Below are 23,423 nucleotides of genomic sequence, written 5' to 3'. Positions count from 1 at the left end.
GAGCGTACCGAGTGAAAGTGGAGCAGAATTGTGAAATTTTGTTGTTAAAGCAACTCTCTGTCCCCAAACCTGGTATTTCCATTCTCTCCATTATACTTAAAATACTTTCTTTTAGCAAGTCTTTCCATTATCTCCAATGAGATTGTCTGTTCTTATTTTAAAGAGGTACAATTTTTTTGAAAAAAAAGTCAAATTTATTTTGAATATATCTGTATGAGTTGTTTGTGTATATAATAAAAAGTACTTGAGTTTTAACATTGTGTACGTATCCAATAGTTTGGTAGTTGAAATTTAAAATCTGGAAAATTGGAGAGACTGCGACAATGAGAAAGATAAATGTCTTTCAATCTATGCACCATGGCATCCTCTTGTGTCTTGTTAGGGTCTAGATCACAATAAAAAAATGATTATACCTTTTACCCTGAACTAACCCCCCCCCCCCCACACACACACACACACACAGTTCATCAGTTGTCTTGGACATTGGCACTACCCATCTTCCCCCAGATAAATATCTTTATATGAAAGCATACACATTTTCCTGGTGAAGATGGGTAGCGTTTGTTTCCATGGCAACTATATGAAAGCATACACATTTTGGTTATTTTTCTGGTATGAAATAACCTGTATATACAAAGGGGATGAAACTATTTATTCCATGAATTCTTACAAGTTTATGAAATACTTAATTGCCAAGCATTATATACATTACAGAGATAACATCTCATGACTTCTCAATTCCTTAAATGTCCAGATATATCATTTCTCTTCTGTTCCGTATATGCTCATTTATCCTTCTTCCAGTAATTTGCCAGATCAACACGCATCTCATTGTCTTTAGCTAACAATTCTTTTAAAATAGTTTTCATTTTTCCAAAGTACATTCTTCCCTCGTAGTCACATACAGATAAATATTGTGAATCACTGCAGCCTGCGCAACACAGCAGTTGTGCACCATGTGAGTCGTGTCTGAAGATGGCACCAAGGTCTTTTTCACACAGAAATTCCTTCCCAATGTCTACATTCCAAAACCTGTTGAGGTATAAAAATGTCAACAGTTTGAAATATTCATCAATATCAGGGAAAGGGTTTGCTGTATTGATATGTGTCTAATACATATGTTAATGGTTAGAATGACAGATGAAAACTTCAATCAGATGAAAACGATGTTTTGCAATCATGCGAGATTTTGCAGTCTCACGAGATTCCATTTGTTAATTAGCAATTAGAAAATATCACAAATAAATAAATACATCGGAATGACGACTGTGTCAGTTTAGTAAAAAATAATGGTATAGTAATGTGATTGTTTTAATGCAGAGAATGATTTGTGCAAAAAAAATCAAATTACGAATTTCCCTTTCAACCTCCACAGTTGAATCGTTTGGAAAATGTAGTGTATGATACCTGACTGTTCTGTCACTTGCACATGACACCAACACGTCATCTATATTGTTGATACTCATGAAAGTACAATCCCACACGATGCACGTATGTCCTTTCAAAATACGAAGTGTCTTCAATTGATGTATCTCCCACAACCGAACTGTTCCATCCATCGCTGTTGAGGCGAGACAGTTACCACTTTTAGAAAAGTTACACGACGTAACCCATTTTGAATGACCCCGCAAAACCTTCGGTTTCTGTTTCTGTTTTATGTCGTCTAGCCGCCATAGACGTATTGTCGTGTCCTTTGAAGCAGAGGCTAGAATGTTTCCATGGGGACAAAATGCTACATCTTCAACAAAATTCCTGTGCCCATGTAGGATTCGACATGTTTCTGTTGATAACGTCCAAAGTTTGACGGTTTTTTCCAAACCACCAGCTGCAAGGTAGTCACCGTCGGGTCCAAATTTACAGCAAAATAACACACCGTTGTGTCCAACGAATCTGTGTTTGACAGATTTCTTTTCCATATCCCAAACGAAGACACATCCATCGCTGCAGCATGTACAGAGCAGCTTACCATCCGGGCTGAAATCACAGCTCCAGACGGTCGATGGGTGAACTAAGGAGGTCGTTATTTTCAAAGTTTCGTCTTTCACGTCCCAACATCGAACAGACATATCCCCAGAGCATGTCACCAGTGATGATGAATCTGGTGAAAAACAACAATTTTCCACAAAAACTTCGTGCGCCTGGAAAGTTTGAAATCGAACACCTTTTCCATCTTCGCCGATCAAAAATGGTGTCCTCGATTCATCTTCTGTTTCAGCGTTCACTGCCACACTTTTCCCACTTGCAGATCCCATATCTGTATACATACTCCTTGTTATCTATCTGACTTGCTCATCTTTCCACCATTCTTCTTGTAAACATCAATAAGAACGCCACGACAATCGACAGTGCACCACTAAGCGTGGTCGCTGTCATGTCAACGCCTGCACGTGCTTTTGTTTACTTCCGGATTTTTTGTTTCCGGTGCTTTGCTTTATGGGTCCAGATCGCGGCGTCCTGACCTGGGTCATCGGTATTGCATGAAATGTGTTTGGTATTTTGCAATCACTGATTCTGATATTGAGCGAGTCAAATTTTAGATTATTGTTAGTGCAGTGATAGTCATGATAGCGTTCAGCCATCTGATAGTTTACATATGGTACTATTTAACTGGTAAATACGGTAAGTAGCATTGAAAGTCAAGACTTTTGGTTCCAAGTTATCACTGGACTTCAAGCTTTTAGTACTGGGTTAAAAGTATTCCTACATGTATTATCCCCAATAGTCCAGCTTGCACTGAGCATGGAGGTAAAAGGGGATTAAACCCCTTGCACTGACAGATCATGGAGCCAGTAACGTTCATTACAGCTCCTTGGACGGAGTAAACATGCTGGTTTGTTGTGTTATTTATTACGGCCTATCTATTATCTAGTATACTATGTTGACGCTTCTAGTATAGTGAGTGTATTTTTTAGTGTTTGTTTGTGCCCATGACAGGAATTACCAGAATTTAATGAAGCACTGACGTAATGTTTACATCTTACACACACAAAAGCCCACACGTTGTATTTCTAAAGATTCTTAAAATATCACACTAATCTTGCTGAGTACTGCACATGTGTCATACACACTCATATAAAGCTGGGGGGGGGGTGGTATTCAGGTCACAACATAATTTCTATTTAGAGCCTGTAGACAACAATCTAAGAAAATACAACATGTCCAAACTCCATGTACATTCTATGGGGTACTAGTTTGTTCAATTTCTTTGACCAATCCATGGATGTATTGATTGAATATATCCATGCAGACTAACATTTATTTTCTCCATCCCACACCACCCCCACCCCACCCCCGTCCCCCAATTGACGAATCAGGATTGTTTACAATTAATAATCTTGATGCATTTTTGTATTTGTTCATGCTCAGTTCATATTGGCTTGTATATTTCCAAAACACATTTAGAACAGTGTTTTCTTATTGCGAAAGATACAAATCAGAATTATGCTAGGGAGTCCAACCCTATTCCTATCCCTAACCCAACCCTAACTAAAACTCCCTAGCTTGAATACAAATGTGTATCTATTGACAGTCAGTCTCTTTCCAATGTCTATGGTTCTACACTCTTGCCATGTTTCTAGATGTTGCATCAGATATTTGGTTTTGTTGACACTACAGTTTTATGCACCAGAGATTTCGCAACAACTCCACCATCACACCATTATCTCAGAAAATACAATAGAAAACATATATAGTCAGCAGTGTACCCTCTATTTAAAGCCAATTTGATGTGCCAGTAACACACACAATTTCTTGTGACGCACCAAAATTTGGTGTTCCCCTATATCTTACTATGTGGTGACTCACAAGAAATCCCAGTTTTTCTCATTTTGACTCACAGCAACAAAATTTTGCTATCGTTAGAGGGCACACTGATAGTCAGTCTTAGAGCATTTTTATAAACAAAGCTGAAATTTTAAAATCAAATTATTTATAAGCTAATTTCTATATTTCAGATAAAGATAAGAAAATGAATAACTTAATCTTGAACTGTGAAGACATTGGGCAAAATGGAGAAGACTTTGGAGAAGATTCACTTGATTTGAATGAATGTGGTCCATCAGGCAGTACACAGACTCAAACCAACGTCTCACCAAAATTCCTAAAGCACCTTGAACATCATCGTGAACAAGGTCTTAAAAAGTCATCTGCGCAGAAGGATGGCAAATTTAAAGGAAAGAATATTGCACGAAAGTTTGACCTCAGTGATGATTTTATTGAGAATTTAGTCAAAGATGAGAAATTTTGTGAAGAATGCCTTGAAAAGGTACAGTCAGTTTGGGAGAAGGGAGAAAGGACAGAATCAGTGGATATACTGACTGAAAGTTTTCACAAAACTGAGGAGCCTTTGAGGTTTGTCCTGTATTTGATTTGTAATAGTGATGATGTACAAACCAATAAGAAGAAAGCAGACTCCCTAGCTCTGGTGATTTGCAAGGAATTCCTGACATGGCTGAAGAACCATGATGATGTAGCCAAGGTAATCACTTTAAAGTTTAACATAATGGTAAAAAAGATAAAATAACACATTTTATGAAGTCTTTTCTTGAAATATGTTCAATATGCTGCACAATGTTTCTGTTTGCAGTTCCGTCAACTTTTTGAAGTTGTAGTACAAATTAACTTTGATATACATCTAATTTCTCTGTACTGTAATCATAACAGTGTTTCATAAAATTGACAAGAATTTGCCTAAGTCATGTGGAATCAGTTCTGAAAATCATTTTGAACAATGTTTCCTAGATATCTCATAGATGTATTACTTATAAGAGATATGAAAACATCATTCAAAATTGATTTGAAAAATAAGATTTATGAGAATTTGCTAAAAATCATGGGTAAAAATTTCTGAAATTAATTTGAAAAGACATGTTTGTTTTATTTGTCGTAGAAGTATGCAGAGTCCCTGACACCAGATCTGAAGTTAGCAGCTTTAAAAATTGGAAACAGACTGCATACAAGTATATTTGATTGTATGGTCAAAATTTACCAGCTAAACAATGAAGATAGTAACTATTTTTTACCATTTGTGAATGAATTACTAAGAAAACACCAATACAAAGAGGTAAGTTATTTATTTATTTATCTATTTATTTATTTATCTATTGCACCCATTTTGTAGCAGGGGCTCACTAAGCATATTAGGAACAGCACCAGCAGTAAAATTAAATACATTACTAAAATTAAAAAGAGATTACAACTAGTATATCGGGTACAGAAACAAAACTGAAAAAGGCAAGGTATAAACTGGGGTACAGAACAAAATACAAACATTGAATACATCTGTTGATGATTGGTATGTATGGCATTGTTGGTTTATATCATTGGTTTAAAGGCTATAGTTTTTCACCTGAAATAAAATAGTCAGTGATTCCATATTCTGATTTGTATCTCACATATTTATTGTTTGTGTGTTAACTTTTTCATTGTTTTTAAGAAGGTAGATGTATTTCATGAAATAAAATGATGAATTATTTATTTATATATGTGTACTGAATACCCTGTAAATTTAATAATGTCTCTGAAGTAACTATGTCAGTTAGGTGTTTGGAAAAACTGCATTTTATTTTCTTTGGTTCCTTACAGGCCGCAAACTGCGTCTCAAAACTGCATTTGCAACAATGTTTCTCTCTCAAAGAGGTAAGTACGAACACACGCAAATAGATAAATACATGCATACATGCATACATACGTACATACACATACATACATACATACATACATACATACATACATACAATACATACATACGCACACACGCACGCACACACACACACTCACATACATACATACATACATACATACATACATTCATACTTACATACATACATACATACATACATACATACATACATACATACATACATACATACATACATACATACATACATACATACATAATTACATACATACATAATTACATACATACATACATACATACATACATACATAGACATACATACATACATACATACATACATACATACATACATACATACATACATACATACATACATACATACATACATACATACATACATACATACATACATACATACATACATACATACATACATACATACATACATACATACATACATACATACATACATACATACATATATACATACATACATACATACATACATACATACATACATACATACATACATTCATTCATTCATTCATTCCTACATTGAGTTAAGTTCCCTTCCATACATTTACATCCATATTTGTGTCAATCTGGTTGGCCACAAAAAGCCTTCACCCATGCCAGGTGATGGTTTACATTCAAACTTGGTACAAATGTGTGGGATTATATTATAAAAACACCTTCACTATAGACTTTGTGTATTACTATCTGTCTATTTCATTTGCATAGCTAATACTTTCAACTTTTATTTAGAACTGTACTGTACTTTGTCTTTAGCCTGATATTCTGAAAGACTTATATTTGTAGATACCTCTGGTTTGGGTCTTATAGTCAAGACAATCAATTGAATTATCTATATATTGTTTGTAGATAATGTATTACTTTGTAGATTTACCTAACTATATTGATATCATTTTATATTACAGATTGTGTTACCGTTAATTTACCAAGATAAGTCAAATTTAGTTGAACGTTATTTACATGGATGTAAAGATTTACAAGTTACCTTGGTTACGTTATTGGACAGCTACTGTGATAAAGGGTTTGACATGGAACCTATTTTAGAGTAAGTTGACCTCTCAACTTTGATTTCTTTCTTTCTCTCAATTTATGACATTGTCTGCAGTGTGTTGTATTTTTTTTAGTTCAAGAATTGTTCTGGACAAAAAAAACAGATTGACTTCTTAAACAGGTAACTTTTCGATCGCAATGATGTTGAAGACATGATATACCTTAGGTAGTTGTTTTAAAAACTGTACAAACTGTTGAGAAATGTGACTTGAAAGTTTGTATCAGTACATAGCAGTTTGTATTGCATCTTCTGGTGATTGTATGTCAAAGATATCATAATGTTATCAGAGAAAATATAATTTAGAAATACCCATTTCCAATTATTTTTCATCACAGAGAGTGTGGAGTGCCAGGAATAAGGAAAGAGAAATTAAAAGCTAGACATATGTCAAAGGTCGTTGGTAGACTGGTTAAATTGTTCAAAGTTGACCCAGCATTGTGTCCTAATATGACAAGAATGAAAAGTATGGCTGGTATTAGATTCCTGCTTTATAAGAAATACATTGAGGTGGGTCATTTATTTACTGTGAGTTGTGATTTTATAATATAAACTTTATTCATCCAAATCAAATTTGGAAATTCAAGAATGATTGCCATTTGTGCCGTGCCCTAGTTTTGAAGCAGGAGGTAACCAGGGTAACCAGGGTACATTTATATGGAAAACCTGTGTTGTTTTGGTAGGGTCAAACTGAGAATCACTCTTCTTACACACTTATCTGGGAAACCAAACCCAGTTGGTGTTGAGCATGTTCGAACACAGACTACAATGGTAAGAAGTATATGAGCTAAATGCTTGGCCAATGACTACCCCCATATTTCATGTAGTACAGTTTAGTATCAAATAATTACAATCTATCCTACTGGACTTGCTGTTGATTTGAGTGACAATAGTTTGACATCTTATCTCGGATGCTTCTACAGGAAAAATAATGATCTGCTGACAAGTGGTTAGTGACATGTGACAGAGTAGAATTGTCATGTGACCTAGCAACAGGTGGTCAGTGACATGTGATGAAGCTTATTTGTCATGTGACATGATACAATTTTATGAAATTTACCCTTAGTTTTCAGTCAGTTATGGGGAACAGTCCTCTACAATATGACCGCTTACTGGTTGAAAGTAGCTACAGAATTAGTGAGAAATTAGCAGTACTGTATGTTAACATCAGTGGTCTGAGATTCTAGTGAATTACTAAATATCCCCTACAGCATAATCCTGTATAGTTAATCAAAATTCCTTTAATTCATGAATATTTCATAGCATGGCAGTCCACTTTCAGTACAGCTATAAATAGGTTTAACTTTTTTGTTTGAAAATTTAGTAAATTTGTGAACAATTGGGTAATAGTGCTTGACTTCTTTAACTGTTGATAATATTATTGAATCTTAGAGTTTGTGAATATTTTAATTTTATGTCTTTTAATACAAAGAAGTATAGAAATCTGGATGAAAATTTTGCTGCATGGATGTGAAGATGTTATTTGTTTTTACTCTTCTTTCTTGATCAACTCTAGAAATCCATGGTATCTGAGAGTTGGAATGAGTTAATGGAGAATGCTGTCTCTGACAATGCCTGGCTGCAGGAACAGTTAATTAATGAATTAGTATCTTACAATGATATCGATGCAGCAGCATATTGGGCCAAGAAATACAATGTACCAACGGAACATATGCATTACACAGTTCTTGGAGCTATGGAGAACATAACAGAAGACAGGTATATAAACTAACTATATCATGTCACTAGATGGCGCTGTTTGCTATCCTATGTCTTTTTGGACAGATACATACAATACTGTACCACCAGGGGGCACCATTCCTCTGCTACATGTCTTGAAAGACATGACATACTAGTATTTTACAATACAGTATTTTTCAAAGGACATTATTTTCATTGGAAATTGGAAGTTTTGTGTGGATCTTATTTGGAAAGGTATGCATAGCAACTGTGAAAAAGTAAAAAGTGGTGTTTTATTTTAGCAGAAAAAAACAGTGAAAATAGCACAAAGAAATGTCATGTAAAAATTTCACAGTATAATATGACACCAGAGGGCGCACTTTGTTATTCCACATCTCAAGAAGGCATTAGTGGTTGTAGCATGTCCAAGAAGGCTATTTACTCTAGGAGCTTCAAAGTGTAGAATGTAGAACTTCATAATTTGAGTTTTACAAAATACATATTTATATCAGTATCAACATTTTACTTGACATTTCTTTCCTTAGTATGACGAGAGGTGATGAAGCAGACATCTGGAGTGATGAGATAGATAGCACAAAATACCATTGTCTGAATCTTCCAAAGGAAGATGTACATATAGTTGACAGTACAGAGAGTCTAGAAGACTGTGCCAAAACCCTGTTTGAAGTAAGTACACTGTTTTTACTAAGGTTGGGGAACCCTGGTAACAAAAACAGGAATCCCAGTAAAATGACAGGGGAACTCAGGTAGATTTTACCCGCTTACCAGCCTTAACAAAACAATGGTAGGGAACCCTGGTAAAATGACTGGGGAACTCAGGTAGATTTTACCCGCTTACCACCCTTAACAAAACACTGGTAGGGAACCCTGGTAAAATGACTGAGGAACTCACATAGATTTTACCCGCTTACCACCCTTAACAAAAACACTGGTAGGGAACCCTGGTAAAATGACTGGGGAACTCAGGTAGATTTTACCCCCTTACCACCCTTAACAAAACACTGGTAGGGAACCCTGGTAAAATGACTGAGGAACTCAGGTAGATTTTACCTACTTACCACCCTTAACAAAACACTGGTAGGGAGCCCTGGTAAAATGACCGGGGAACTCAGGTAGATTTTACCCGCTTACCACCCTTAACAAAACACTGGTAGGGAACCCTGGTAAAATGACTTGGGAACTCAGGTAGATTTTACCCGCTTACCACCTTAACAAAACACTGGTAGGGAACCCTGGTAAAATGACTGGGGAACTCAGGTAGATTTTACCCACTTACCACCTTAACAAAACACTGGTAGGGAACCCTGGTAAAATGACTGGGGAACTCAGGTAGATTTTACCCGCTTACCACCCTTAACAAAACACTGGTAGGGAACCCTGGTAAAATGACTGGGGAACTCAGGTAGATTTTACCCCCTTACTACCCTTAACAAAACACTGGTAGGGAACCCTGGTAAAATGACTTGGGAACTCAGGTAGATTTTACCCGCTTACCACCCTTAACAAAACACTGGTAGGGAACCCTGGTAAAATGACTTGGGAACTCAGGTAGATTTTACCTACTTACCACCCTTAACAAAACACTGGTAGGGAACCCTGGTAAAATGACTGGGGAACTCAGGTAGATTTTACCCGCTTACCGCCTTTAACAAAACACTGACGTAAAGAAAGTATGATGGTGTCCAAGGCGATAACAACTATCATATGGAGTGGCTACCTGTAAATAATAGCCACACTCAAACAGACCCAAGAAACATCACATCTAAAACTATAATAAAATAATAAGTTGATCTGTTTAGCACAACCTCATATACAGTACAAATTATAAAAGCTACACAGAGAATCTTGTTCAGGAATTGTTAAGTTTGAAATTATCAATATTCCCATATTTTGGATTTGTTTGTCCATAGATTTCCCCTGTATTGCATTGAAACTGTGGAAAGTTTGCAGACATGTCTAAAACCAAACAACTTTGGACCAGAACATCATTTTCCCTATAATTCCCCTGATAGTATTTCTGTTGTAATTTTTGTCCCAGATTCAAAGTTCATGAAAAAAATACCTAAACAAGATAAAATAAATGTGAGAGACAATATAATTGAAAGTGACAATTTGAATTACCGATAGGTGGAAATTATGATTATTTGTTGGTTTATGTTAAATCATTTCTTTTTATATCAGCCTGGAACCATTATTGGTATGGATTCAGAATGGAAACCAGCATTTGGTCCAGTTCATCAACCAACAAAGTAAGTTACTGATACATCTATATGTAATAGTATCTTCATTATGTAGTCCTTAGAGCACAGTTCTACAACTAGTGACAGACAAGCATTTACAAGTGGAACCTGTTACAAACAGGAAAACTAAGTAAATGAATTAGATTAATAACACTTGGCACAGCATTTTGGAAGTACAGAGACTTGTATTGCACACTATGGTGTGATAAGAACAGTTGTATGGCCTCAGTACAGTACATAATAGTTCATATTCATAAATGAATTTCAAGTTCCCCTTGCATTTCATGTACACATAAAGAAGCAATAAAACAGTTCTTATCAAAGTCTCTGTACTTCCAACATGCTGTGCTAAGTGTTATTAATCCAATTCATTTATTCACGTTTGTAACAAGTTCTATTTGTAAATGCTTTGCTGTCACTGGTTGTATCATAGTTTACTAACTACGGGACATAAAGTACAGTAAGGTCTTTTTTCTTCAAAAATTAGTTTTCGTTTTCTCTTCCATTTCAGAGTCAGTTTACTACAACTCGCTACAAGTAAGAAAGCCTATATCTTGGATATGATCTCGTTGTCACAAAATGTTGAAGAAACAGTTTTTAGAGATTTCATGATGAAACTCTTTACTACAACTAGTATATTGAAATTAGGTAAGTCAATCTGTTGTCGCTTCTTTTTTTTTTGGAAAAAATAATCAGCATGCAAAATATCTGCAAATAGAAAAATCACTTATTTTGACCATATTTTTGTTGAATGTACTGTTTATGTGTTTATATGTAAGGTGCTATCAATGTTTATGACTGTTTATATTGAAGGTGGGGTGAGTTTATGATCAGAACACTTGATGAGCATTTTATATACATGATATATATATTAGGACCAAGAAGAACATACTGACTACATGATGTCACTAGCCTCGTACACATCACAAGCATACATATCTAGATGGCTAATTTGAACTTGGCCTTATTTCTATTATTTCATTTTCTCACAGTTTTGTTCTCGTCTATATATCATGTATCACAACAACCAATAATAATTGTGACTGACTTTTACTTTGATTTGCATGTATATGTACAAGGTTACTGACGTCATATATTTGGTCAATGAGTCTTGCTCCTTATGCACATTGATATGTTTGTATGCAAAATGCCCGGCAATTGTCTACTCCAGAACTTACTCACATTGTTTATGTTCAAAGTGATTTTGATGTTGAGGGCGCTGTTACGCATTCAGAATGAGGTTCCTTTGCATATCTGTATAATAATGAACAGAAGCCGTACCTGTTGAGGATTTTTACAATAACATATTTCATTCTATTTGTTTGACTTTAGGGTATGGTTTTCATGCTGACATAAATATGTTATTCAAATCCTACTCAGCAATCAAAGATGCAGGAACAAATTTACAAAGACTAGTAGATGTAGCAACTCTGGTAGAAAAAGTAAGTATACTAGTACTATCAGTTTTAGTGGTATGCAAGTATTTCTTACTATTTTGAACCTATTTTACAACCATTTTATTAAATGAGTATAACATAAACTTGTCCCTTACATAGGGACAGTGAAGGGTAAAATTTGCCACATGGCTTTACTATTTAATTCACACGCACACACTTTGTTACTTAATGTATGTTTTGGTGATTGATTGTTTTTTGGACAATTTGACATTGATCAGCTCATAGGCTATGAGACTATTTTTAGCTGTAATTTGATATGATATGATACAGTGTTATGTGATGTTTTGCTATGTTATGTTATGTGTTGCGTGTTATGTATGGGCATGGTTATGTTGTATTAAGATATGATATGACATGTGTTGTGTTGTGCTGTGTTGTGTTGTGTTGTGTTGTGCTTTGCTGGGTTGTGTTGTGTTGTGTTGTGTTGTGTCATGTTGTGTTTTTATGTTGCATTATGTTGCTCTACATTATGTTACATTATGGTATGTTACTTTATGTTATGTTATGTTATTTTATGTTAAGTTATGTTATATTTTGTTTCAGATAAATGTAGAAGCTCCAAGTGTTATGCAAAGTGTCAAAGAAGATGCCAAAAGTCAAATAGTTGTGACAGAAGAAGGTAAAGCTGAGGTCAAAGTCAAGGTCAAAGAGAAAGGTTTGAGTGAATTAGTGAGACAGTGTTTGGGGAAACCACTAGATAAAACAGAAAGATTATCTGACTGGGAAAGAAGACCACTTAGACGATCACAACTCATCTATGCAGGTAACTAAAACTATCAAATAAAAATATTGAAATGTTGTCAGTCTTTATCCAAAGTGTTGGAGAGCCGTGTTAGATAGAGAGAGAGGGTGAAATGCAAGTATTCATAAAGATTTGTGTACATTTAAATAGAAATGTGACTTTTAGATGATTAGGCTGTAAGAGACATTGCCCACTTCAGTCTTCACTTTCACCAGAGAGGGGGTCAGTCAATGCATGAGCACACCCTGACACATTGTATCTTACAGACTATTGTATGGTAAAAGTTTGGTAGAAAACATACACACACTGTCGTGTCTTTCACTGGACCTCTCGAAACACTATTTCTACAACTATGATGAACACTATTTTGATTTGACGACCTCTGACCCCACATTACTTGATTTCCACAGCCTTAGATGCATATTGTCTTGTTGAAATCTATGACTTCTGACCTCACATTACTTTGATTTCCACAGCCTTAGATGCATATTGTCTTGTTGAAATCTATGACCTCTGACCTCACATTACTTTGATTTCCACAGCCTTAGATACATATTGTCTTGTTGAAATCTATGACCTCTGACCTTACATTACTTTGATTTCCACAGCCTTAGATGCATATTGTCTTGTTGAAATCTATGATATCTTGAAGACAAAAGTTAAAGCATTGGGAATACAAGTAGATATGGAACCACCTCTGCCAAAGAGAGAAAAGAAAGTTAAGAAGACTAAAGACGGGGACCAAGAAAATGATGGTACTGGAGAAGAGACAAAACAAACATCTAAACAACAGGTCTCTATTATTCTACAGCTTCCTGTGGTGTTATTCAATAGACTATTTTCTCTGTCCCTAAAAACCAACAACTTACCCTTCAAGAATTGTCGGTACTGAATTAGTGATGGATGTCTTTCTGGAGAAAGGCCGAGATGTCAAACAAAGAAAAATCTTTCATTATTATTTATTTATCATTAGTGAACAATTCTTAAAAATTTGTCATGTTTTGATTATTTTACACCAAGATTTGTACAACATTTCATAAATAAAATCTCATTTCAGTGATGCTAATGTAAAATAGAATTGACATAGACCAAAAAGTTACAGATTATATTTTGCAAGGGAAACTCAATAAATTGCAGAAGATTAATGAATGTGTAAAAATTTTGTCATTCTACATACAATAACAAATTTTTTACACCTTTTTTTTATAGCTTTTTGCAATGTAATGAGTTACAAACAAAGACTTAGTCTATGTGTTGTTTCATATTGATTTTTCAAGTAGGAAGCCATTATAGAATTGTTTCATGAATTAAAAATCCAAAAAAATACCCAATCCTCATCCATATGGTCACTTTAAAATGAAGATATAAACATTCAAACCATGTATATTTTGTTGCCAATTTGAGATACCCAAGAACTGTAGAATAGCCAAGAATTCATGGGTATCCCACATAAGGTAGAACTAAGGAATTTAATTCTGATTTTTACATTCTTTTGCTATTATTTCAGAGACCCATTTCACTGAGTGCAGAGTCACGTAGGCTAGAAATGTCACCAAGTGACTTGGCGGTAGTCTGTGATACTATGCTACAAGGCCTAGGTAAACAACTGAGATTATGTGGTGTTGATGTCAAAATACTGGACAACTCACAGGATCATGACAAAGCAGCTGAGGTAAATACGGACCATTTCTAACTGGTATATCTATAGGGGTGCAACTAATGACTAGAGTCTATAGGGGTGCAACTAATGACTAGAGTCTATAGGGGTGCAACTAGTGACTGTAGTCTATAAGGGTGCAACTAATGACTAGAGTCTATAGGGGTGCAACTAGTGACTGTAGTCTATAGGGTTGCAACTAATGACTAGAGTCTATAGGGTTGCAACTAATGACTAGAGTCTATAGGGGTGCAACTAATGACTAGAGTCTATAGGGGTGCAACTAGTGACTGTAGTCTATAGGGGTGCAACTAATGACTAGAGTCTATAGGGGTGCAACTAATGACTAGAGTCTATAGGGGTGCAACTAGTGACTAGTCTATAGGGGTGCAACTAGTGACTATAGTCTATAGGGGTGCAACTAGTGACTGTAGTCTATAGGGGTGCAACTAATGACTAGAGTCTATAGGGGTGCAACTAGTGACTAGTCTATAGGGGTGCAACTAATGACTGTAGTCTATAGGGGTGCAACTAATGACTATAGTCTATAGGGGTGCAACTAATGACTGTAGTCTATAGGGGTGCAACTAATGACTATAGTCTATAGGGGTGCAACTAATGACTGTAGTCTATAGGGGTGCAACTAATGACTAGAGTCTATAGGGGTGCAACTAATGACTAGAGTCTATAGGGGTGCAACTAATGACTAGTCTATAGGGGTACAACTAATGACTGTACTCTATAGGCGTGCAACTAATGACTAGAGTCTATAGGGGTGCAATTACAAAACAGTATCGTGGAAACCAAAATGGACATACTTTATTTTTTTCACTTCAGATTGCAAGAAGAGAGAGAAGAGTAATACTAACCTGTGGAATGCCATATCAATATGTAAGATTATTGTATAGTCTTTAGTGTTCAAATCAGAGTAGACATGATCAAAAATAGCAATTGAATTAAAATGTTCTAAACTGTAGATAAATAATGTTGTTGGCTTGTTTGTGAGGTGGGGATGGGTATGGTGTGTGTGTGTATGTGTGTACGTGTGTATGTGTGTGTACATGTGTGGGTGAATGTCTGTCTGCATGACTATCTTTCTGTCTATATGTATGTATGTCTGTCTGTCACTGATGCGTCTGCCTGTCTCATTGTGATGTATGTCAGTGTATAGGTGTATCTGTGTCTGTCTGTCTGTCTGTTTGTCTGACAATACCATAAATATCAGAGTAGTTTGCCAACTTTACATGTATGTTTGATTAGAATGAATTATGTCTACCAGCTATGTATCATAATGCATATTTTGACTTTGCCACTTCAACCATTACAATGTAGTTTGTTATCAACTTTTGTGTGTTTGTTTCTCATCACTTCACATTGTGGTAAAAGCTTATTTTTGTATGTCTGTTTAGTTACGGTCCCAGGTAGCTGAAGGTATGTGTTATGAAGTGAAAGGAAACAGGGCTAGAGACCAAGTAAAGGAAGTTTTGAAGAATTTCAATGTCAAGGTGACCCCTAGTGATATCTTCAGTAGATGTCAGGTATGGTCATACAATTTGGTTTCATTTTAATTAAACTCTATGAAAAATGTCAAAACTGGCAGTTTTTTAGACTGAAATATCTGTCGTTGAGGGCGCTCTTCTAATCTCTTTCCATATGATAAGGACGCTTCCGGCAACTTTTTTTTTTACAGTCTAGAAGTTTGCAAAATAAAGTTAAACCCCAAAAATTGAATCCCTTGGTTTTTGGTTAGCACTATCTAATCAGTGAAGCCATAAGGATTTAATAGAAGTACTCCTTTGTCCAAGACCAACGTTTCCTGTGACTGTGCCTTGTAACTATTTTTGAAACTGAAATTTTTATTCTAACCAGATAATGATTTTGTAAAATCAGCTAAAAAATAAAAGTTTTTATAAAGACCATTTGGCATTTTGATATAGAATTCAGAGGAAAAATCAAGAAAAGATAATTTGTTGTACAATCCAATGTTTCATAATAAGTTTATATGTCTGCAAATAAATGATAGTTCATCAAAAATGGGTTATTTCTTTATTTCTGACATCCTAGTTTTGATGTACTTTTTGAAAAATCTGAAAATTTACACAAATTATGGGCATTCATATTCTTACTTTTTGTCCCTGTGAGAGAGATATGGTTAATGCAAACAAAGCTTGCTCAGAAAAAAGACCTTGCAGTCTGTCATGTTCTATAACTAATGTTTCACTGCAGTGTGAACAACAAACTGTTTCAGACCATATTTCATGCCCCAACACACACATTTCAAGTTTGTTTGGGGCATGGGCAAAGCCAGATAGAAATTTGTGAGTGTGAACATAGCTATAGTGAAAATATATCATGAATGGATCTGAAAATATTGACATGATATGAAAGCAAACTAGCGTCAGCCATATTGGATATATTTATCCTGTCTATTCACAGAAAACTGTCTTTCAGAAGTATCGTAGATGGCAGGGACTTTGCTTGGGGGCACTTGTACTGTGGAATTTTTCAAAAGTAGCAGAGAAAAAATTCCACCTTGCTGAGAAAAATGGCCACAAGACATGATACATAGTATAGTATGTGTCACTTTCTTCCTCTGTCAATTTGGTTTATTTGTGGTGTTTTCGTACAAAAGACCAGTCAACTTGGCAGGGAATAGGGTTTGAGGGGTAAAGAGAATCATATTAAAGTTCTCACCATTCAACATAACACTGACACTGTCTTCTTTCAAACATCCTTTAATGACCTTGACATTTGACCTTCAAGGTCAAATTTACAATGAATTCGATGTATATCTGTTAAACCTAAGATGCTTTATTTGGGGCCGTGTCTTTAGATGTACAATGTCAGTCTGAGTGTGTAGAGTCCAAATCTAACTGTATTTTGTTGTTATTACTGTATACAGGTATGTAATGGCAATCAGTATATCGTCATACCAGCTGTTATAATGAAGCAAGCTGTGCACCACAAGAGGGCACTTGAACCTGAAATGTCGACACTTGACGACAAGGAGCTTAAAATGATAGATGGTACCAAAAAGGCATATACTACAGACTCTAGGCAGGTCAAAGGTGAAGAGGTCAGAGGTAAGACAGTCAAAGGTCAAGAGTTGCTTGTGGCTGGGGATAGAGATTCAGATAAGGTTACCATGGATATGGCTAATGTTACCATGGATACAGATACAAATAAGGGTACCATGGATGCACATGCTAATGTTAGTATGGATATGGGTACAGTTTCCATGGATACAGAGAATGAGACAAAATCTTTCTCAGACCAAGCTGCTGGACCACTTGAAGATGATGTGGTTACTAAGACAACAAACCAAGATGTAGAAGAAGTGTCAGTTATAATTCCAGTCAAGGTAAGATATGGAATCATCGGATCAATGTTGTCTAGCAACCAGGGTAATGATGATGAGCGGGAGGATGATGATGATGATGATGATGATGACGACGATGATGAGATTTCATTGGCTGACCAGCAAGCTAGACCACCACCATACAATCCATTGCAAAGTGTGACAGCAGGGACCACTCTGAACACGGAAAATTGGACTCTGGAAAACGGAGCTGAAATACAACTAGAGAATATTCCGGATGGAGTTCTGGATAGAATTGATACATTTTATTGTTGTGCTACTTGTGGCAAAGTATTCTGGGAAGGAAAACACTATTTTAGGGTTTTTGATAAATATCATCATGTCCTGAAATATGGTCATAATTCAGACTACAAGTAGAATTTGATAAGACTTGACAGTTGTTTACTTTAAAGTGGTACAGTCTGTAACTGAGGTCCAAATTTGGGCTAAAATCAGTCTACAAAATATACATACATGATAAAAACTAAAACAAACAGGCATTGACAGGAGATTCATTATGCAAAAACTGGTATAATTGTGGGCTGGTGTATTTAATTTTATTGGCACCCTAAAAATTATAGTAAAATATTATTTTTGTGTCATATGTGAAGATGTACCAGTTTATAATTCTGATTTTATTTAAAGTGACCATATGTGGATGAGGATTGGGTATTTACTTTTGATTTTTAATTTACAAACCATTTTTATCATGGCTTCCTACTTGTAAAATCAATATGAAACAACATATACCAAGACCGTGTTTGTAGAATTGCAAGGTAATAAAAAATTAGTAAGTAAAAAGTTTATTATTTTACGTACAATAACAAACATTTTACACATTTTATCAGTCTTTTGCAATGTATTCAGTTACAAACACAGAATTGGCATATGTTGTTTCACATTGATTTGTCAAGTAGGAAGCCATGATAAAATTGTTTTATAAATTAAAAATCCAAAATAAATATCCAATCCTCATCCATATGGCCTCTTTAATGTATTTCAGTAGTTATTATAATGCATTTCAATGTACATCAAAAGTAATCACCAAGATCCAAATAATTACAGACTGTGCCCCTTTAATATCGACTATAAATATATTGAAGCAACATCTAAAATAGTTACTTTTATGGCTTACAAAAGGGATACTATAATTAAGTCATACACCATGCTGCTCAGAACTGGAGCTGGGCCTTACTTTAGAAACTTTAATGTGACTTTTAAAAACAGTTTGGAAATTGCACCAAATTTTAAAATAAAAAGTGAATCGGTAACCAGTCCCAGATGTAGTATAGATATTTGAAGCTTTGTAACAATAAACTAATAAAAGAAATATTTGTTGTCTTAGTTGTAAAATGTATCACGTGTCATTACTTGAAATATATCCATTACATGGTGACTTTCCAAATTTAAATTTACATATGATATTATTCGTGGCAGCTGTTTGTTTGTTTGTTTGTAATTATATTTAGTTAATTTATGCACAAAATCAGCTTGTGCTCCTTATTTTGGCGTTCTTTGGCAAATGATAGAACCAGAGAATGTGACTTTGTTTAATGCTCAGAACAGATATTCAGTGTTTGAAATAATTCCAGTGGGCAGTGGTATCTGTATGTCTGGCAAAAATCGCCTGACCTGTGGGGCAGTATTACATTGCAGGTAATAGTCTATTTAGGGAACATGTAATTCAAATGTAACCAATGTCAGCTTTTGTAAGAACATTTAGGTGAATTGGTCATGTGGTTCAAATCTAACCAATGTCAGCTTTTGTAAGAACATTGAGGTGAATTGGTCATGTGGTTCAAATCTAACCAATGTCAGCTTTTGTAAGAACATTGAGGTGAATTGGTCATGTGATTCAAATCTAACCAATGTCAGCTTTTGTAAGAACATTGAGGTGAATTGGTCATGTGGTTCAAATCTAACCAATGTCAGCTTTTGTAAGAACATTGAGGTGAATTGGTCATGTGATTCAAATCTGACCAATGTCAGCTTTTGTAAGAACATTGAGGTGAATTGGTCATGTGGTTCAAATCTAACCAATGTCAGCTTTTGTAAGAACATTGAGGTGAATTGGTCATGTGATTCAAATCTAACCAATGTCTGCTTCTGTAAGAACATTGAGGTGAATTGGTCCTGTGATTCAAATCTAACCAATGTCAGCTTTTGTAAGAACATTGAGGTGAATTGGTCATGTGATTCAAATCTGGCCAATGAAACTAAGAGATAACTCAGAAACCATGAGATCAGTTGACTTTAGGGAGATATGGGATTATTAAGAATTACTAAAGCATTCTATTATTTCAGGCTTGTTATTTGAAACTTTCTACTTTCCAAATATTTTTCACAACTCAAAAGACTCTTGTCTGTATGAGTTTATTTCCCTATTTTCTGGATCAACAGAAGAACTTGACTGCATCTGATGTAGCTGTTTTCATACAAGTAATTCTACAAAGAAACCTTGATACCTTTTAAAAAAAGAAAAAAAGAATTTGGTAGTTGTATTGATATAGTATGGTATACATTTATAGAATTTCTAATCAAAACTCACATTTTTATTTTTTTTATTTAATCAACATTTTAAGTATGGGCATTGTAAGGACTTATTATGAGAATAAGACCTATGAGATTGAAATAAAAAAAATTTATGTTTTGTTTTCTTTCCAACTACCAGTACTGTCAAAGGATTTAATCTTGACAAATCTACTGAAATTCTTCCATTGTATTTTTAGCATAATTTCCAAAACTGTCTCCTTGTATTTAATATTTTCTAAAAAATAACGAATAAAGTGTTCTATTTTTAGCTAATGGCAGTGTTTGTTCATTAATGTGGTGCACACTGGAAAACTGACAACTTTGTAAGACTGCCCTCTTGAGGAGTAAGTGTGGAATACTTTCTTTTTTATTGATCCAACGGAAGCACAAAAAATGGAATTAGTTGATGAATGTTGAACAAATACTTGAAAGCAATTGACAAGTTTTAAAGTTATAGCGCCATCTTAAGGTGAAATAATAGGGAGGTTGAATATAGAATTTGTGTTTTGGCAATATTTGCACATAAAACTTGAGAAAGAAACTTTTACATAGAACTTTTATGTGTGTGCACAATCTTCAATATATTTCTTTTGGGCAGTGATCAGCTAAAATCTACAAAAATTTCACACACTTCACACAAATTTTTGTAACAAGATTTCAGAACCCAGTCAAAACAATTAGTATATGTGGTAATATTTTGTTAATTTCATATAATTTTCATGTACCTATATATGATTTTGATGAAAAATTACCTAGGAATGTGGCTAGATTTCAACAACATACCACTTGCTAGTTTGCGTATACAGTAAACTTACTAGAATTAATAACCACCATTGTTAGCTTGTATATGAAATCAAATCATCACCAACAGGGGAATCTGCTAAAAATGAGTTTTCCTTGGAATGTAAAATAAGTGACAGGGAGGCAGGGTAAGATAACTTTGGTAGCTCAAGTATTAATATGAATAGTTACTAAGTACTAAATAGTAAAAGATACAGACATATCATACCCTGGCCTAACACCAACCACAAACTGTCAGTTTTCCATACATGGTACAATAAAAATAACTTTGTGACCTCAAATAAATATTGCCTACTTAGTTATTACGGTAAGACAGTTATATGATGCCTTGGTATTTTAGCAGACTAGAAAAGTCCGCCATAAATCAGTTGGCCTAGAATTACATCAGACCAAGAACAAGGTATTATTGATGTACAGTATAATTTTATATCTATTGCCAGTCAGTTGGAATGTACTCTGTTCTTGAAATGTTTTAAATCAACCTTTATTGTGACAGACAGTATATCATTCTGACAAATGAGTATCTAGAATTGGTCAGTTTTATTTTATTTGAAATACCAAGCCAGTAATGAGATTTTGATATCGTAATAAATTGATTATTCTAGTTTTATCGTATGGTTAACAAGGCCACATATTGGAAAGTGGTGACAGAACTAGAATTTGATACCCTCTTTCATTTTTAATCACCACTTTCCATTGTGAAGATATGTGATAAAATTTGCTCCACTTCTCATTTTTAGCGGCAAAACGTTTAACTATATATTGACTTGCATAATAATCTAAGTTTAAGTATTCCAAATTTACCCAATATTTAGTTGAAAATTTAGAAACTATGAATTTTTTCTCGTCATAGAGTTTGATGGGAAAATATTTGCAATGTCAAGCAAAGGCCATCTGGTAAAATGATGCACATAGTAGACAGTTGCAAAAGAAATGTTAAAGTATGACAGATCTATTAAGGGAAATATTTGTAGTCTGTCTATTTCAATATTTGCCTAAAATTATCAAAATAGACAAATATTACTCCTTTCATATCCATAATTTTGGTTTGAAAATATTTGAAATTTCAAGTATAATCCATTTTTTATTGCAGTTTCCTAAAATTTAATTCAAAGTGTAGAAAATTATGAAAACTATATTTTGGGCGGGAAAATATAATCCATGCGATGGTTTGTGATGAGTAAGGAATACTATTTGCATACAGTTTGTGGAATGTTAATGTGACAAGATAATGTGTGGGAAATCAAACAAGTCTCCTTAAATCCTTGGTAGCCTTGAAGAAAGTAAAATGATTGCTGTATTTTATTCCCATTTATTTGATGAGAATAGCAGGTAACAATGTACACACTAGGACTGTCTCAACTTACATCATCAGTGTAGTATTTCCTAATATTTAATTCTGTTGGCATAACGAAGCCATGGAAAATTTTGATGCTGATCAGATAAATCATTATACTTTCATATAAAGATATATTTTTAGAAGTTGATCACATATACAAGGAGATTGGTTTGATTGCAACTTAATTTGTCTGTTTGGTTCTCTCTCTCTGTCTAATTACGGCCTGTTTTGTGCACTTGTGTGTTTGTGTGTGTGTGTGACTGTATCGGTATGTATACATGCATGTCTATTTCTGTATGTGATGAGTTGACAGACAGACTTGGCTATCTGACTTGACATACTGGCTTGACAGTATAGCCCAGAGACTTGGCTATCTGACTTGACATACTGGCTTGACAGTATAGCCCAGAGACTTGGCTATCTGACTTGACATACTGGCTTCACAGTATAGGCTAGAGACTTGGCTATCTGACTTGACACACTAGCTTGACAGTATAGCCCAGAGACTTGGCTATCTGACTTGACATACTGGTTTGACAGTATAGCCCAGAGACTTGGCTATCTGACTTGACATACTGGCTTGACAGTATAGCCCACAGACTTGGCTATCTGACTTGACATACTGGCTTCACAGTATAGCCTAGAGACTTGCCTATCTGACTTGACATACTGACTTGACAGTATAGCCTAGAGACTTGCCTATCTGACTTGACATACTGGCTTGACAGTATAGCCCAGAGACTTGGCTATCTGACTTTACATACTGGCTTGACAGTATAGCCCAGAGACTTGGTTATCTGACTGACATACTGGCTTGACAGTATAGCCCAGAGACTTGGTTATCTGACTTGACATACTGGCTTGACAGTATAGCCCA

The 23,423-nt window shown here is 34.9% G+C and overlaps 2 protein-coding genes across 2 annotated transcripts; one reads left to right on the top strand and one right to left on the bottom strand.

Annotated features, from left to right (window-relative positions):
• Positions 1-785: 785 nt before the first annotated feature.
• LOC144441255 (uncharacterized) lies at positions 786-2,252 on the bottom strand. Its single transcript, XM_078130814.1, has 2 exons — positions 1,408-2,252; positions 786-1,032 (listed from the first exon to the last, which is right to left on the bottom strand). The coding sequence occupies exons 1-2, from the start codon at positions 2,250-2,252 to the stop codon at positions 786-788; spliced, it is 1,092 nt and encodes a 363-aa protein (XP_077986940.1).
• A 247-nt stretch (positions 2,253-2,499) lies between these two features.
• Positions 2,500-18,539, top strand: LOC144441196 (exonuclease mut-7 homolog). The gene is made up of 17 exons (XM_078130747.1): positions 2,500-2,619; positions 3,954-4,477; positions 4,889-5,062; positions 5,584-5,637; positions 6,577-6,716; positions 7,058-7,229; positions 8,236-8,438; positions 8,945-9,086; positions 10,602-10,669; positions 11,172-11,308; positions 11,993-12,102; positions 12,661-12,880; positions 13,468-13,676; positions 14,367-14,531; positions 15,354-15,407; positions 15,926-16,054; positions 17,419-18,539. The coding sequence occupies exons 1-17, from the start codon at positions 2,562-2,564 to the stop codon at positions 18,250-18,252; spliced, it is 3,393 nt and encodes a 1,130-aa protein (XP_077986873.1). The 5' UTR covers positions 2,500-2,561; the 3' UTR covers positions 18,253-18,539.
• The last annotated feature ends 4,884 nt before the right edge of the window (positions 18,540-23,423 follow it).

Source organism: Glandiceps talaboti, chromosome 10 (genome assembly GCF_964340395.1).
Source record: "Glandiceps talaboti chromosome 10, keGlaTala1.1, whole genome shotgun sequence".
In the NCBI taxonomy this organism is placed as follows: Eukaryota; Metazoa; Hemichordata; class Enteropneusta; family Spengelidae; genus Glandiceps; species Glandiceps talaboti.
The sequence above is the reverse complement of the archived record's forward strand: the minus strand, read 5'-3'. Positions and strand labels throughout refer to the sequence as shown.